The sequence below is a fragment of the Crocodylus porosus genome, unplaced genomic scaffold (assembly GCF_001723895.1).
Source record: "Crocodylus porosus isolate Cpor-Errol unplaced genomic scaffold, CroPor_comp1, whole genome shotgun sequence".
NCBI lineage: Eukaryota > Metazoa > Chordata > Crocodylia > Crocodylidae > Crocodylus > Crocodylus porosus.
The window spans coordinates 13237516-13256624 of NW_017728920.1; the positions used below are offsets into that span (position 1 = coordinate 13237516).

General features: G+C 40.9%; 1 protein-coding gene across 3 annotated transcripts in view; it reads left to right on the top strand.

The window, feature by feature from the left end:
• The window catches only part of PCDH15 (protocadherin related 15), a 904082-nt gene that overhangs the window by 417935 nt on the left and 467038 nt on the right, over positions 1–19109 (top strand). For all 3 annotated transcript variants that reach the window (XM_019538590.1, XM_019538589.1, XM_019538591.1), the window contains one exon: positions 2353–2461. In XM_019538590.1, the coding sequence (XP_019394135.1) occupies positions 2353–2461 (109 nt within the window). The remainder of the gene's footprint in view (positions 1–2352; positions 2462–19109) is intronic.

Genomic DNA, 19109 nt, shown 5'->3' on the forward strand with positions numbered 1-19109 from the left:
CCAAGTCACTGATGAAGATGTTGAACAGTGCAGGCCCGACTGGATCATCTTCAGTAAAGATCTTTACTGAAGTTGAAATTAGTGAAGATGCACAATTACTTTTTGGAACCTGGAACATCAGGACCCTCAGGGACAATCATAATAGTGAATGTCCAGAGTGCTGCATGACAATCATGGCTTGAGAACTCAGGTGACACAACCTTGGCATCACTGCAATGATCAAGACCTGGCAAGTGGAAGATGGGAAGCTCAAAGAACATGGAGGTGACTATATCTCCTTCTTGGAGGGGGAGGAGGAAGGTGAATGCTGGCTTCACAGAGTTGGTTGTTCCCTCAGAAATGAATTTATAAACCAACTCAATGAGTTCCCTACTGGGATTAATGGGCATCTTGTGTGTCTCAATTTTAAACTGGCAGGCAGCCAATATGTCACTGTCATCAGCATGTGTGCTCTAACTCTTAATGTTACCAATGAAACCAAGGAGGAATTCTTTGTCAAATTGACCACATCCTTCCTGATGTTCCAGAGGGAGACAGGCTTATTCTGCTTGGAAATTTTAATGCCAGAGTCAAAAGGGATTTGAGCCTCTAGAAGGGAACCAACTCCAATGGCCTCTTCCTCTTGACCAAAAACACAGAACATGGACTCACCATCACCAACAAGCTGTTCTATCAGAAAAATGGGCACAAGACATAACGGCAAAACCTGTAATCCAGGCAGTGTTCATTCCTGGGCTTGCAAAGATGTCTTCATCACCCAAGATACGCTAGGAACTGATGCTTGCTGGATGGATCACTGACTCATCTGCTCAGTTATGTCACTCAGACTGGCTCTGAAATGACAGCTGTAGCAGAAACAATGCTAACAGAAGACTAACGTCAAAGGACTCAAGGACCCAATCAAACCAAACCTTTTCCACAAGCACCTCAATGAGTGAATTCCAGTCAGCACCAATGTGTATAATCCCAGATCAGTGGGTTGATTTATGTTAGTAAAGGTAGCATGCTTATAAGAATTTACAAAATTAGGGCCTTTCTCTGGAGAGAGTGTTTTAAAGAATTTTTATTTTTTAAAGAAAAAATACAACATAAGGAATACATTTTCTGACTTATTCAATGGCTTTACTTTAATATTATATTGCAAAGGAATGTGTCTGATTCCTTGTGTGTGTATGTATGCACATGTGTGTGTGCATGCATGTGCAAAGGCATATCCAGGGGGTACAGTTAACCTTTTTTTCATTCCTACTCTACCCAAACATTAAAACTAACTGCCTGGAAGGGTCAGTAGCACTTCTATTCACTTAGGCCATTTATACACGTGCTCCAGGAGTATTGGGTTGGGGGGTGGGGGAAGGGCTTTAATTACAATTCCTGGAGCTTCACGTTCATGCACTGAAAAATGGTGGGGGCACTTTAACTAAAGATTGTTCAACAAACTTTAGTTAAAGTAGCCCCACCACCATTTTTCAGCCTGGGGATGCTGATGCATGTATGCCGGTGTCTGTTGGACTGTGGTAATTAGCACACTCCAGCAGACTTGATTGTAGCATGTTGGAGCAGCCTCACTATGCATGTATAGGTGCCCTTTGTTTTGAGAGAGAGTTAGTTGACTTCATGTCTCATTATTATCTCCTGATCATTTCTCCCCACTCCATGGTTGGTTGATAATGACCCTGTCTTTTTTCTAGTAGTCTTGGTATTCCACTATTTAAACTATCCTTTTTTTCTGAAATTTTGCAGTCTGTTGGCCATTCCTGGTAATGTCTCTTTTCTATTTCATAGCCATACGGACTTTTTTTTAGCTCTTAACTCAAGTATGGCAATAGTAACTCAGGAATAGTAATGACTGACAGTGAAGTATTGGAGGTATTGTCAAGGCACTCAAGAAGACCAGATTTTGTTTTATGAGGCTAAATAAGATATATTCATTTACCTATAATGGTTACAGGGCTAATAACACAAGAGCTTTTGGCTATTTGTAATATTTTTCTTAGTTTGTCATGTTTCTTAAATTTGATATATAATCTAGCAAGTTAATGCACATTCCAATAGTAGTATTCTTGTTTTTGTTTTGCTTTGCTCATAAACTAAATAACATAGTCCTAGACCTCCAGCATATTAGTAAAACATCTAGTTGGGTTTTTTTAACTGGAGAAAATTGTGATGTATTATATGTAACAATGTACCCCTCTTTTCATAATTGTAGATCTGACTCTGTGCGTGCATGTATGCATTTATTCTCACTGACATTCAAATAAAATGAAGAAAAAGATAGTACTGCATCTGAAGAACTGCATATTAACTTTGTAGTGTATCTAGTCAAATGTGTTATTTTTTCATTTATTTCAGGCACAAGTGAATCCCATTGATGTCACTCCACCAATACAAGCCATAGATCAGGATCGCAACATCCAACCTCCTTCTGATCGACCAGGCATCCTCTATTCCATCTTAGTTGGTTGGTATCTGCTGATCTTGTTATCAGTCATAATCAGTCACTCTTAGAATCAGGGACAGAAAGTTCATCTTGGAAAGCAGAAACCTAGCAGAATTGTGTTGTGTTTAGTAAAATATTTGATATTCTTCTGTGCAAATATATATATTTCAGTTTCAGTGGTTTGTTCCAAATTAGATTATTAAATATTGCCATATATTTATATTAGATTCACTGGCTCTTTGTTTTGGCCAGTGAAACAATTAAGAGGTGCTTATCCATTCTTCATAGATCAGTTGTGCTCTCATGCTGCTAAGAGACAGCCCGGAAAGAGGATAATCATAATAATACTTAGTTCTTATATATAGGTAGCAGGAACAAAGGCATGGAATGGTAACTGAGGTGAATTTCTTCCTAAAAGCCCAATTTAAGCTTTTCTGAAAAGTGCTGTCATTATTGCATTCACCCCTTAGCTAGTTATGAGGAAGCTTGCATTCCTCCTCCCTTGCATGAGACCCTCTTTAGTTTTTCCAGGTCTCGTCCTGGCCAAGGATGAATGAAATTCTGTAAGTGGTTTTTAGAGATCCCTGCCTGCTCTTTTTTTGGAAGACTTTTCATTCTGTCACTTAGCTCCTTACTACCTAATAGTATCAGACAAAATATCTGCCTCCTGTTGCTTGCTGCTGACTGGGTGGGAGGTAAAAACCATGGCATATTTAAAACTGTATTTTTTACCTCCCAGCCATCAGGAGCAAGTAGCGAGCTGTGGAGCCAATGGGGCCTTTCTACCATTCAGCACTGGGGTGAGGGGGCGGGAGGAACTTTGAGGTGAAAGGAGTCACCACACCATGAACTGGGCCCACAATTTACACCAGGCTGTACATTTGAGAGCCGCCTTAGGAAATTGCGGATGATTGGCTGCCATTCAAAGGAGACCCTTATATATATGTAGTTCTTCCTGACAGTTTTAAAAATATATACCCATTTTGGAAACATGGACACATGCTTTTTTATGATAGAAATATATTTCCCTGGATCCAGGTTGTTTCAAACTGGAATATTACCTTATTATCAGTTTCACCACTACTGTTACAATTACAAATGTCTATCAGCAGCTGCCAGGCAACCAGGATCTGAGGTCTGAAGCCATATAGACTGCTATATGCACTGTCTTAAAATGGGGAAGTCCATGGATTCAAGACCAGTTGACTCGCAGGGCTGCCCAACTTCTAAGGTTATTCCAAGACTTCCTGGTTCTGTGTATCAAATCAGAAGGCTCTGAAAGCCACCACTGTTGTTGGATGGACATAAGCACATCCAGACTCCCATGTCTGCATGCAGAGATGACCCGAGCATAGGCCTGGGGCAAATCAGCCTGTGCAGGGCCTTGCCCACAGACATGAGAGAGCTGGTGGTGGATTCAGCAGCAGCGGGGGAGAGAGAGATGCTCAGCAGCCAGCTGGCCATGAATCGGGTAGCAGCATGGAGTCACAGTGGCTGTTCCACCTGGCTTCACGGGGACCCCCCAAAATGCAGGACCCAGGGTGGTTGCCCCAATTTATGTTCCCCCCCTGCAGGGATAGCCCTGTCTACATAAAAGAACCTGAAAGCTCTGGGAAACCCCAGTATAAGCTTTTCCCCATTTAGATCTGATACATCAGCAGTTGTGTATCAGACAGAGAAGGACAGACAAGAAGCAGGGAGGCTGAATCCTAGAAGAATTCCAGTCAAGCCCTGATTCTGGGATGCAGACCCAAGAAATAGAATACAGCATAGGTGAAAATCCCATGACAGCAGGTTTCCTGTGACAATGAGTGTTAGCCCAAGTGAGTTGTGAATGCTTTACAGAAAGGCAGAATAAGGAAGGAGCTAAGCTTCAAAATCAGAATTCAAATTTTCAGAAGCAGACCAGACTGTGGCCAGACAGAAAGGGGTCGGGGGGAAGCTTAACGTGGATGTTTGATGAGTTTTGGACTTAAGTGTGGGTTTGGGACTGACTTTAGGTAGCACCATAGACAAAAGCCCTGCGTGAATTCAGATGCCCAGTGGAGCTGTGCAAGGCTTCGGACTGCCCTTCAGATCCAAAGAAGATTCGGACACTTTGGATGCCAAAGCAGCATGTCCAGTTTGAAGCACTGGCTTCTTTAGGCTTTCAGAAGTGGTTTGGAGCTTCCAAACCACTTTGGAAAATCTTCGGAGCTGCTTCGAAGATCTGCTCATAGGCCATAATGGGGAATCAATGAAACATCTATAACTTTGTTGGGTTTTCTCTGATTTGGATGAAACTTGCAGAAGAGGTAGCCTCTGCTGAGAGCATGAATCCTGCCAAGCTTCAAAAAGATAGATGCAGAGGTTAGGGGGAAACTGCACCCCAAATTCTTGAAAGCAAAACTCATGTCACTTGTATGTGTTACACCACGGGGTAGTAAAAACTGCAGGGGTGGTAGGAGGCCCCTGCGAAGGCCACAATGCCTTTCAAGTGCCAAGGAGATAGATATAAGGGTTTGTGGGAAAATGTACCCCAAAGTCTTGAAAGCAAAGCTCATGTCGTGTGTGTGTTAAGCCACTGTGGGGTGAAACGTGCAGGGGTAGTCACCCCTGCTGAGGCCATGAAGTCTGCCAAGTTTCAAGGTGATCATTGCAGGGGGAGTCTGGCTTCTGGGGCCCTTCACCTTTGGCTGCTAACAGGCAAAACTCAGGACATAGATAACCCTGTGTGTGTTAAGGCACAGTGGGGTGAAAACTGCAGGGCTTCTAGCTCCTGCTGTAGCCACAAAGTCTGCCAGCTGTCAAGAAGATAAGTTCAGGGGAGTTCTGGGGCCCTGCACCCCTAGCTGCTGACAGCCAAAACTTGTGACATGGGTGCTTGTGCAACTGACTGTCTCTGTCTTGGGGCAGTTGATTGTCTGTATTGATTATTTCCTCTGCTTAGTCTGTGGTTTTGTAGGTGTTAATCCTTGCTCATTAACTGGTTACATTAGCTAGCTACTGTGTATTGAGCTGGTCCCTGGTTGAATCATGATTGATTGGTAACTGGTAACACAGTAGCTTAGTGGCCAGGCCTGCAGTAGTCCCCCCTCCCCCCCCAACAGACAGTTGCACAAGCACCCACATCACAAGTTTTGCCTGTCAGCAGCTAGAGGCCCTAGAACCCAGAAGCTGTCTCCTTGACAGCTGGCAGGCTTCATGGCCACAGCAGGAGCTAGCAGACCTGCAGCTTTCACCCTGGTGCGCCTTAACACACACAGTATCACACATGACATGAGGTTTGCTTGTCTTCATCTTGAGGTGCAGTTTCCCCTAAACCCCTCTACCTATCTCCTTGAAACTTGGCAGGCTTCATGTCCTAGATAGGAGTCACCACCCCTGCAGTTTTCACCCCCCTGTGGTGTAACACGTACATGTGACATGAGTTTTGCTTTCAAGAATTTGGGGTACAATTCCTCCCAAACCACTGCATATATATTCTTGAAACTTGGGAGGATTTGTGGAATCAGCATAGGGTACCACCCCTGTGAGTTTTATCCAAATCAGACAAAAACCAACAATGTTATAAATATTTTATTGATATAATAATCGGTTGAGTCAAAGCGGGAAACCGATACAGAGCTCCGGATCAGATCGCTGGTGTCTGAAGCAGCTGGATCTGAAGCCGAATCAAATAGCTGCCTATTCACACAGGCCTAATGCCCAAACCTTTAGAGCTGTTGTTACATCATAGTCTTCCAGAACTACCAGGCTCCTAGACCTGTGTCAGAGCCTAGAAAGTGTGTAGTGACAGAGCTACTGTAGAGCTGCTTTTGAAATCCCAGGTCCCCACAGGAAAAGTGGCAGGTTTTGTTGGAAATACACCTTGCACACTGAGTTTCATCAAAACTTTCCCCATGTTTTGATTAAAGTTTGTTAAATCCAAGATGTTTCCACAAAGCAATTTCTAGTGAAACTTTTTTGTTGGAAACTAAGTATAGTGTTGATTGCACCTGTTTTAGTTATAATGTCAGTGGTTTTCAGTGACTAACCCTGAGCATAACTTTTTGCTTAAAAAAAAAATTTGGTTTGTTTATATGAATGCTGTTAGGTTTTTTTCAGAATGATAAATACTGGAAACTCAGATAAAGCATACAGGAGAACCTTGGCATTCATGGGGGATATGTTTTCATATCCCCCATGAATGGCAAAATCTGCAAATAAGGCACTGCATTCATGAATGCAGTGCCCCCACCAGCTGGGGTGGGGCACGACTGCGCTGGTGGTGGTGGGAGTGTGGCAGTGGCAGCAAGCACAGAGCTCCCAAGAAGCTCCTTTAAGTGTATTACAATGCAGGCTTAGCATTTGTGAATATTTGAAATTGCTAATGCCAAACCTGCAAATAGTGAGGGTTTCCTGTACTGTTTTTCCTGTGCTTTAGACTAATGAAATATGAAATCTACCTGTGTGACACATATAAAGAGAGACAAGGAGCATAGAAACTTATAAACTTTTAATGTTTGTTAAGACTTAAATTCATTGAAAATTGTATACAGGAAACCCTCACTATTCACAGGTTTGGCATTCACAGTTTCAAATATTCATGAATGCCAAACCTGCTTCTTAAATGCACTTAAAGGAGTTCCTTGGGAGCTCTGCACTTGCTGCTGCTGGGCTGCTGCTGCTGCCACCATGCTCCCACCATCCTCAGAGCAGCTGTGTCCCTCCCCCCCAACTGCTGGGGGCACTAAATTCATGAATGCAAACTGCCTTATTTGCTGATTTCGTCATTCGCAGGGGATACAAGAAAATATCCCCGTGAATGGCAAGCGTCACCTGTAATATCATTAACTTTAGTTACTTCTAATATTTATTTTTGAGTTGGCAGAAATAATCAAACAGTATTTATTTTGTATCGATACAATAAGAAAACACTAATGACATGTTTCTTTGTCTTGTGCAGTAAAACACTCCTTATTTTTGCTATTGTCTTGGAAGTAAACAAACAAACAAGCAAAAAAACCCAACCCTTTCTAAATCTTAACTATGCCTTCCTTTTTGGGAGTATGCATATTAGCTTGCAAACTCTGCAACTGGGTATTTTAAATAATTTCACAGTGTACCTAGTGGCATATGCTGGCACTTAGTATTAACTAGGGCTATGCAAAGCGTTGGTCCCTGATTCAATTTAGCAGAAATATGTCCCAATTTGGTGGTCAAATCTCTGAATCTGAATTGAATCCAAGGACCCTTTAATTTCTCTGAATTGATTTGGAACTCTCCAAATTGATTCGGAGAGATTCGGTGATTCGGGGGTAGGTACAGCTTTAAATCATTTTTCTACATACTGCTAGGTAGCAAAGGCTCTGAATGATGCTTGGGCAGATGCAGCTTCTGCCAGAAGCATGGGGGGGTCCCCAACATGGTTGGCAGCAGACCCAGAAGTGGACTAGAAGCACTTCTGGTCCACTTCCTGTTCCACCGGGGACCATGCGGGGGGGGGCACTCATACCTTCCCCCAGCCCAGTGATTGTTGCCTCCTGGGTCTTGGGGGTCACACAGGGTCTCCCTGCAGCTGATTACCGAGCCGGCGGGCAAGGGAGGGCCCCTCAGCATGCTCCCTGGCAGACCCAACATGGACCTGATGTATTTCTGGTCCACTTCCGAATTCATTGTTGAGCATGCTGGACAGCCCACTGTGTTCTTGTGGGATGCTCCATCCACCCCAGCACTACAGCGATCACTAGCTGCGCTGCTACCTCAAGGTATGTAGAAAAAAACTTTTAAAGCTGTGCTTGTGTCCGAATCACTGATTCTCCAAATCAGCATCGAATCTTCAGATTTGGATTTTGCTGAATTGAATTGGGGCAGTGATCCTAATCAGCTGTCCCTGATTTGGGCTGAACCTGAATCTAATGGGGCCTGTTTCACACAGCCCTAGTATTAAGTGACCATTGGAGGGCCTTCATTTGGAAAACAATGGAAAGTAATTTTTCAGGGAATTAGTAAGATGTGTAAGGATGAAGGTGATATGCTGTCTTCCCAACAGTATTTTAGCTATGGAATTAATATATGCTATCTATTGGTCCTAGCTCTCACCTGGTTTTCATTGTCCAAAGTTTTCTTCAGTTTAGACATAAATGTTCGACTTCCCATACCACCCCATAAGATTTCACTTCTCTGTTATTAATTATTTACATTTGAAAGGCTAAACTATGCAAATTATGTGATGTAATATGATATTTATAAAATGAGATGGTAATAGCATATTGTTAGAAATATGCTGCATTTTTTAAGTTTATTCTTGTGAAACCCCTGAGTTATTGTGCTATATTTCTACCAAAATTCTTTAAGAATAACAGTTACCTGCTGTCATGTGGGGCATAATGACCATTAGCTATGAAGGCAACATTTCACATAACTTCACAGACCTACAAGGTATTGGGAAAGATTTTAAATTGAATTCTGTGATTTTTTAAAAATATTCTTGCCTTAGGATTTGTCTTAACTGCAGAGATAACTTATGTACTTATTTTGTTAGCCAAAATGAGTTATTCTTAATATACTGGTGCTTATCCCCCAAGCTAGTTGTCCCATTCTGGGATAAGATTAAAACCTAGCTGCAACTTTCATTTGCATTTCTTACTTTGCCCTGAGATTGCAGGCTAAACCACTCAAGTGTCTCAGTCCTTCAGTGCCATCCCATGTGGAAAGGCAAGTTGCATCCCAGTTCACTGGCAAAGAATCATAAGATGCATTTACTTAATTAAACTTACCATGCCAGGCAGCAGCACAATCAAATTCCCTATACTGCTTCATTCAGGCACCTCCCAAATAATTTAGTATAGCTATATTCATATAATACTGCACATGACCTAATTGACTGCTTCTGAGCAGCTCTAACCCATTTGGAGTATTGGGAGAATATAGCTATAATGCTCCAGTTGAAGAGGTAAAACATAAAGATCCTGGTATTTGAATGTATTGCTGTTTGTAAATCTACAGTATAAGCATTTCTGTAGAACAGCCCATCTTATGAAAACACACAGATCCCTGAAATGTGTCCAAGAAGCTTAATAACATGCACAAGTGAAAGCAGCCCCAGTGAAGGTAATAGTAATTCCCAATGATGCTAAAAGTAAGTTAAGTATGGCTTTGCAACTTGCATTTGTTCACATGCAGACCACACTAATTTGGGCTCCCAAACCAGGAAGTAAATCATCTCTATCTTCAGTCTGCAGTGAAGATATACCATTAGTATATAAGTATATTGCCTGATATTTGTTTTCCATTATTTCTCTGCAGTTGGCTGCTGTCTTCTGAACTGAAACAGGCAATAAATTAAGGCGTCCTAAAATTAAGCATACTTCTGCAAATATTCATTACTTATTGGCTCCTATTGATGAAATGTTGGAAGGTTACCATGGCATATTTCTCAGACTCTTGGGCTAGAGAACTAACTACAATAGTACCATAACAAGAATACTATCTTTTGCTTAAAATGTGCTATAAGGCAAAATGCCTTGTCCCTCGATCTATACATAGAAGTGCTTCACTAAAGAAGCAATTCAACAGTATTTGATTCTAAAGAGCTAAAGTCACCACCACAGTATTGTAATTTCAGATTTCTTACAGCATAACACCTGGCATCCTGACATTTAGAAACCTGACATTTAGCAACCTTTTTTTGTACATAAACTTTTGCATTCATTGGTTTTCAAGAACTGAACCATATTTCAATAGAGATGACAAGTCTACATATACCTACTGACCTGATATCTGTTTGGCAAAGGAATCATCTTATTCCTGCTTAACGCATCTCTCTCCTCTGCCTTTCACTCTCTCTTTTTTGGTTTTTTAATATGGCGTATTTTTTAAAACAAAAATAAGCTAAATTGTTTGCTGACTTTTGAATGGAATCATAAATTATTCCATGGTTACAGTTTTATTGAAGAAATCTATGGCTAGGTACAGACATTTAAAAAGCCCGAGGTGAAATCTTTTTTAAGGTACGTGGTCATTTGTAAACAATGTAGTTAGATCAATAGTGGATGCAGATTTGTTCTTTGGTTGGGAGTGGGGGGCAATCTTAGACCAGGTTCTACCAGTTTTAAACTAGTCTTGTGTGCCAAACTTCTGTTCTGTTATGGGTATAGACTGGTTTCCGATCACTTATACTGGTAAAAAAAAAAAACAAATGTCTGTATCTGGCCTGAGTTTCTCTTTATAGAAGTAGAAGTAGCATATGGCATCCTAACTGCACATCTATACTTGCCAATGATGAAACTATACCTTTTGAATTGTTCATCCTGTGATTTTACAAGTTTCAAATAACACCTGCACAGGATGAATACTACTTTCATGTGTATCAAAATATGGCAAGTTAATTTAATGGCACAGTGGATTCTGCCCATGTCCCTTCCTTCTAGTTCCCACTGCTGTAGCTCTGCTATGGATACATCTTGATCTTTTAAATTTCTTCCTCTATGGTCTCATTCTTTTTATTCTTTACAACTCCTGTCTGTCCAAAAATACCTCTTTCAAAGTCTCCCCCCCACACCTCACTTAGTCTATATTGTCCTCTTCTAGATTCCTTCCTTTGGCCCCCTATATGTTACTGCATTAACTTCAAGATGTTTGCCCAAGCCCATAGTGTATAGCTTGCTCCTGCTACCATGATACACATGCACACATGTGTCCCCCAGGTCCCTCATATATATATATATGTATATATGTATACATGAATGTGTGTGTGTCTCTGTGTGTGAGTGTTTTCCTCTGGAGATCCTCTCAATCCATTTACTTTACATCTCTATCCATCATTTTTACTTACTCTTTCATACCTTCTAATATGGAGTCTGTCATTATCTGCCAAGTACCCAGGGCTGTTAGATGCCACAGCAGTTATGAAGTATCAGTATTTATTTAGATGCTAAAGTATTGATTCAGAAGTCAAAATTTAGGCACACTTTTTTTGTTTTTTGGCTTAGGGTTGTGAAATGACATTCATACAGGGCTTGGGGGAAAAAAATTCCTTTACTTTATGGTTTAGAGTTGATGGACCCACAGATGCATACAAAGAGCATTCCATGTAACCTAGAGCAAATATATTATTAGCATTGTAGTCATGTGATAAAATGCAACTGTAATGTTTGCTTGCAATCATAGAATCACAGAAAATGAGGGGTGGAAGGGACCACAGGAGGTCATCTAGTCCAACCCCCTGCTCAAAACAGAACCATCCAAATATATCATTCCAGCTAAGGCTTTGTCTAGCCAGCTCTTTAAACCTCAAAGGACAGAGATTCTACAACCTCTCTCAGTAGCCTGCTCCAGTGTTTTTCTACCCTCCTAGTGAGAAAGTGCTGCCAAATAAATAACCTAAACTTCCCTTGCTGCAACTTGAGCCCATTTCTCTTTGTTCTGTCATCTGCCACCACTGAGAACAGTCCAGCTCCATCCTCTTTGGAACAACCCTTCAGGTAGTTGAAAACGTCTATTAAATCTGTCCTTAGGCTTCTCTTCTCCAGAATAATAATCCCAGTTCCCTCAGCCTCTCCTTAGAAGTCACATACCCTAGCCCCCTAACTATTTTTGTTGCTCTCTGCTGGGCTTTCTCCAGTTTGTCCACATCCTTTCTGTGGTGGGAGGGCCGAAAACCAGACACAGTACTCTAGATGTGGTCTCACCAGTGCTGAATAGAAGTGAATAATTACTTCCTTTGACCTGCTGGCAACACTCCTACCAATACAGCCCAATACGCCATTACCCTTCTTGGCAACAAGGGCACACTGTTGGCTCATATTCAGCTTATTGTCCATTGTAACCCTCAGGTCCTTTTCCGCAGAGTTCCCATTAGTCCCCAGCCTGTAGTGGTGCAAGGGATTGTTCTGTCCTAATTACTGGACTTTGCATTTGTCCTTATTGAATATAAGATTTATTTTGATCCAATCCTCCAATTTCTTGAGGTCTCTTTGAATTAGGGGCGGGGTGGGCAATAATTTTGGGTGGAGGGCCACTTACTCAGTTTTGGCAAGCCATCGAGGTCCACCTGACAGGCAGCCAGGGGCAGATAAATATTAATTTTCTAAATAGAAAATGGTCTGGTGGCCCAGATCCAGCCCACGATCTGCATATTGCCCACCCCTGCTTTGAATGCTAGCCCCATCCTCCAGGGTATCTACTAAACCTCCTCAGCTTGGTGTGATCTGCAAACTTGCTGAGGATGCCCTTTATCCCATTTTCCAGGTCACTGATGAAAATATTGAACAAAACTGGCCTTAGGACTGATGTCTGGGGCACTCCACTTGATACCAGCTGGCAACTAGACATCAAGCCTCTGAGCCTGATGATCCAGCCAGTTTTCTGTCCACCTTACAGTCCATTTATCTGACCCATATTGCTTGCAAGAATGCTGTGGGAGAGCATATCAAAAGCTTTGCTTAAGTCAAGCTAAATCACATCTACTGGTCTCCCCACATCCACCGAGCCAGACATCTAACTGAAGGCAATCAGGTTAGTCAGGCATGACTTGCCCTCGGTGAATCCATACTGACTGTTCCTAACCCCCTTTCTTATCCTCCAAGTGCTTGCAAATGGGTTGTTTGAGGACCTGCTCCATGATTTTTTCCAGTGACTGAGGTGAGGATGATGATCTGTAGTTCTCTGGATTATGTGTCTTCCCTTTCTTAAAGATGAGCACTATATTTGCCCTTTTCCAATCATCTGGGGCCTCTCCTGATTACTATGAGTTTTCAAATATGATGGCCAACAGCTCTGTAATCACATTGGTCAACTCCTTCAATAACCTCAGGTACATCCCATTTGGCCCCAAGAATTTATACACATCCATCTTTTCTAAATAGTCCCTAACATGTTTTTTTTCCCCCACTGTTGGCTGCTAACCTCCTCCCCAAACTGTGCTGCCAGGTGTAGTAGTCTGGGAGCTGAACTTGCCTTTGAAGACTAAGGTAAAAAAGGCATTGAGCACTTCAGCCTTTTCTGCACCATCTGTCACTAGGTTGCCTTCCCCATTCAGTAGGGGATCCACACTTTCCCTGACCTTCCTCTTGTTGATGGCGTACTTGTAGAAACCCTTCTTGTAACCCTACATGTCCCTTGCTAGCTGTAAATCCAACTGTGCTTTGGCCTTCCTGATTTTATCCCTGCATGCCTGAGCAATACTGTTATACTCCTCTCTAGCTGTTTGTCCAAGTTTCCACTTCTTAGAAGCTGCCTTTTTGTGTTTTAGCTTACTGAAGAGTTCCATGCTAAGACAAGCTGGTCTTCTGCCATACTTGCCAGCTTCCATGTACATCGGGATGGTTTGTTTCGGTGCCTTTAGTAAGGTTTCTTTAAAGTACAGCCAATTCTTCTGGACTTTTCTCCCTCTTAAACTGGCCTCCCAGGGGATCCTGCCCAAGATTTCCTTGAGCAAGTTGAAGTCTGCTTTTCTCATGTCCAGGGTCCAGTTTAACAGCTGAACTTCCATGTTGATCAATGATCCAAATCATTGTGATTACTTCTAACATTTTAAATCAAAGAAAGGTTTGAAACAGTGCCACTTATAGAACAAAAGTCCCCACTGTCACCGCCATCAAGAATCTGCCATAAAGAAGTGTTTTCTTTTCCCAAGTGGAATTTCATGCATTGATGCATGCATGGCTTGAGGGCCAGGAGAGGAAGTAGTTACCCTGATGTTATGAAGCTGTAAGATCCAAGAACTTAAGATGTTTTAAGGATTTTTATTGCAGAGAAAGAAAGTGATATTCGCCTTCAGCTGATACAAATAGACGTGTTTTGGGCACGAAATGACTCAATATCTCAGATTTTTCAGTTGTGATGTATTATGAACTGAAATGCAGTTGTAAATCACATGTAGAGTTGTTTTGTTTTTTATCTTTCTCTGAGTGCTTCCCATTTCAATTTGTTGCAGCCAATCTGCATTTATTAGTAATTCTCCTCTTCCTCTGAGATTGTGTACTTTCTTGTCTTCTCTTACGAGTCTGAAAATCTGAGGAAAAATAGGAAATTAAAGCAGGAAGTAAGAATAAGGTCTTAGCTATACAAGGGATATAGCTACCCTACTGCAGCCTTAAAGCTAAAGAAATCTGAGGCCATAGAGATTAAAAGTATGGTTATAACATCTCACGCCTGCTTCCTCAGAACATATAGTCTGGAGCATATTGTCACAACCCACATGTGGTACCCATGGAGTCCCCATGCATGTTCCAAAGAACAGATCAAGGTTGGACTGGGATAACTCCTGCAGAGCAATGCTAGGTCACAGGTCATGGATGATGGGTCCAGGAGTTGGGGTCCAGAAAGGGTGAGGAAGAGAACAAGGTAGGAGACCAAATGAAAGCCCCAGCTCTTGGGGACTCATTCCCAGGGCTAGGGGCAATAGCTCCCCCAAGAGCACCCTTCCCTTACTGCTTCCACTTCCCAGTTACCCCAAGAAGCATGACCAGCACACCCACACCTCAGTTTACTTCCTCTTTATTTCTTTTAAATGTATTTACTACTTTTTGTTTTATCCTTCAGTTGCTGACTTCCTTCATTTCACCAGTCTTCCCCCATCTCCATGTCCTTTCCATCTCCCATTTCATTACCCATCCCATTTCATTACCCCCCACACCACCCCAGCCCATCTTCAGAGCAGGGATAGAAGCCTGTCCTGGCTCACCAGCCCTGCAGTGGCAACATATAGCTGTAGTTCCTAGTTAGTTCCCTACTTGCCAGGCCTCTAGTAGTAAATCACAGGTGTGCTGGTAGGAGACAGTCAGTGAAGGTTGTTAGCCTTAAGTTGTGACTGCTCCACACTTCAGCTAGCATTCATACTGATTAGCATATGTGCAGCTCACAGCATAAGGTGTAACAAGACCCAGAACAGGTCCAAATGTTTTTAACAATATGGGTTCCTACTTGAAATATCTGGATATATTTTGTGAATCATGCTTGCATACTTAACAGTGCTAACATTGCAAGGCACCCTGTCTCATCCTTGAAAGGATCACATACCATACTACACTGGTTGAGAATCGCTACTCTAAGGGATTGTCCATATAGGGACACTCAGGAAAGTTAAAATGAGTCAACTAAAGGAGCATTGTCAGTGCACATAAGGTCAAGTTAATTAATTGCTAATGGATGTTCTTATTAAGGAGTAAAGTGGCTTTATATTGCGATTTTTTAGACCTTGACCTTCTTGTGTATGAGACTTTGTTTACTTTAAAAATTCTGATAGCATGACTGAGTTGGTTGGGGTGGAACAAGATCCAATCTCTCAGTCCACACAATCATGTTACCAAGCTCACAGTTTAGATCTTTAGTGACAGAAGGCAGCTTCTGCTGTTCAGGGGAGCTGATGTCATGAGTAGCAAAAAAACCCCTTCTGCTGACATGGCTGTGTCCATAGCATGCATCCTGCTTGCCCTAGCATTTTTGTCACTGACGTTAAAAGGATCAGTATTCCAATGTTAAAAGGTAAGCCTGAGTATCTCTAATTCAGAACTGGTATGGTTCTTTTTCATTTGTATGCAGTTTTTGACCTCTCTTGTTCTAATAGGTTCAGGGTCTGCCCTGGTGATTGAGCGAGTGACATTAAGTCTGCAAGTTTGCTGGCATTATATCATTATAGACATTAAGTGGAAGTTGTTAAGCAACTGTTAGGCATGTCCTCTTCCCTTTCATTATAGTTGTGTAATCTCTGCTCTCCAGTAAGATTTCTAGGATGAAATATCTTTTAGTGATAAATCTAGATGTGTTGATTGGAAGTATTAAAAAGTACTCCTATATCTGTTGCAAAGGGATTCAAGAAATATTCCATTTCTATTCTATACATTGGAAATATTTTAGATCAATATATTTATGAAAGACTGCATATGCAGCATTTTACAGGTAAGATATTTGTTAGTAATGTGGTATTAAAAGTTTAGAATGAGCTGTGATAGGGCAATCTTACCCTTATATCAATAAAATCTTTCTGGCCTATTGCATCATTATGTATATATACACACACGTAAGAACAACTGTTTAGTATTATACCATCTCCTGTGTACTAATGATTCATTTCTTGTGCACTTATTTTTCCATTAAAAAAATACGTTTTTGTAGTTTAGTAACAACCCAGAGAGCAATTGATTTTCAACCTGCCACTATAAAGTGCATTTATTCTGTTCATTCACTCTCTTTTTTCCATGGTACAAAAGTGTCTATTCAATACAAGATATTACTTTCTCAATATGTTATGACAACAATGGAGACCAGAGTAGTTTTTAGCTCACATGTTGGGCTTCTTAGAAACTATTAAGGTTGATGGTTTTCACCCCGATAACCCTGGAAAAAAGTAGAAGTAGCAAGACTTCTAAATGGGTATAATTTCCATAATGGAACCCAAAGATCCTGCAGAACTTTAGTTTTGTAATAAGTTTCAAGTGTTAGAATAACATAATTTCCTTTGGAATAAATCCAGTTAATTGAAACTGTGTATGGCTCCATATTGGACAACTTACAATGACAAACATTACTGGTTATACTGTTGTTAGTATCTTCAGCCATTTATTTAGCACTCCAATATTAAAACTTTTACATTACTTTCTCATCCATGGTAAGATGTACTGTCTTTATATTGTGCCAAAAGTTGCTGTTCAAGTACTACCTTTATATTTTACTCTCTCGACCTCTGGAAGTTTTGGCTTCTCTCTTTTAATTTCTAAACCTTAGAAATGAGAATTAATTAAAGCAAGTAGAAAGTGAATCCATTAGGGTGTCCCTGCAAAGATTTGCATGCGCATGTTTAACTCCATGAGCTTTTGGGTAGTTTCTATTAGCATTCAGTAGACTTCTCATAGAGCCTTGTCACCCAGGTCACTTAGTACATGTTTAATCTCTGTGGTATTAAAATTAGGGCATATTCTAAGCAATCATTCAATAATGTTTACTGTGATTAGCTGGTTCCTGATCTGGGCCACAGCACAGCACTGGAGCTGGCTCAAGACCCCATGAGATGTCGGGGTTGGGACCAACAGCCAGCTTGAGCTCACCGGCGCTTGTTCAGGACTGGTGTGCTGCTCATGTGTTCTCTCTGAAAACATGTTACTCAATATGATCTGGAGATATCCCTCCTTCAAAATGTTCTAGGTTGCTGTGATACAATCCATATTTTTTACTATTTAAATGCTTGGGTGCCAGTATTTTAAGTGCAGTTAACATGTCCTAAGTGTAATGTGCAACATAGCCCACAGTACATGGTGTTAAGTTCATGCTACTTACATTCACTGTGGCCTAGCCTAACATTTAACAGCTTATTACTAATGCCTGTTATTTATGGCATTCTGGGTACTTTTCTTTTTTCTTTCTTGTTTTCCTTTTCTTTTATCTGACCCTATCATTACGATGGAATTAAGAACAATTGAAAACCACTCCTTAGAGACCAGCTGTTTCTGTACAGCATTGATCATATTGATGATGACCAGTAAATATATAGAATAACATAACTAGTAATACAATACAATCTTTGGTGTTTATTATTCTGTATTAAATTCAACCAGTTGCATTCAGGTAAATGCCTTAATTAACACACAAACCCGTTACTACTTAGGAACCCTTATATTCATGCCATGTAAAACATAATTGCTTTCTGATGATTAACTACAGATGCTTATCCACATTTCAAACAGTCAGAGGGCTAGGTCACCTGCTCTACAGGAAAATGCCTCAGAAGAGGCTGTGAAAGAGAGAATTATGTTCTTTCCTTGTGTGACACTAGTGGCCCTCACAGTGCCTTCCAACTCTATGTATGACTTTATTAAATGAATTTGTTTTGACATAAATAGAAAGCCAAAGCTGTGTTTGGAATTCTTGTTCTATTATGCTGGTTTGTATTTTCCTGAATCTCCTATTTCCATCTTTATTCCCTATAACAGCCTTATCATAATTATGTTGTTGGGTTTCCTCAACTGGTGTAGTACTAGCAGGCCCACCTGAAGGACAATTATCACTCAGGGATGAGGCATGGAAAAGTAATTCAGCCTTTTGCTGATGACATGTTTCCCCTTAGTTTTAACAGGAGACAAGAAGCAAAATAGGCTTTCTTCACTCCAGTTATGGCTTGTTTGTTTCTCTGCAGGCTGCCTCTTCTCCTTGTGATGATACTACCAACAAAAAGTTTGGGGAAATGTGAAAAGAAATGTTGATAGGAGGTTTACTAAGTCTTTTTTCCCTGCAGCAGAATCACGTTATGCATTCCTTTTATGCACAGATCTCACTGATGCAGTTGGCCCCCTTTTTGTACTACTGGAGCGGAAGGGATGTTGCAGGTCATTAGCAAGGCTGCTTCAGCTACATTTTCTGTAGGCACGATTCTGCCTAATGTTGTCAAGATTGTTTGATTAACGCTAATTGTAAATCCTCAAGCCAATGAAAGATATGAATAGATATTATCAATATTTAAAACCAATATACATGTTATAGTATATACTATGTATGTGTGTATGATATATACTATTAATAGTATTATATACTATTTTATATACATGATATAGTATATATTATGTACTAATGGTTATATATATATTTTTAATTAAGTGTTTTGCCTAAGACAGACAAGGTCCTTTACGTGAATCTGATATCTTTTATACCTAGGGAGTCAGATGTCAGGCAGGTTATAATGTGTCATAAATCCAATGTCTATATTTAGTCCATG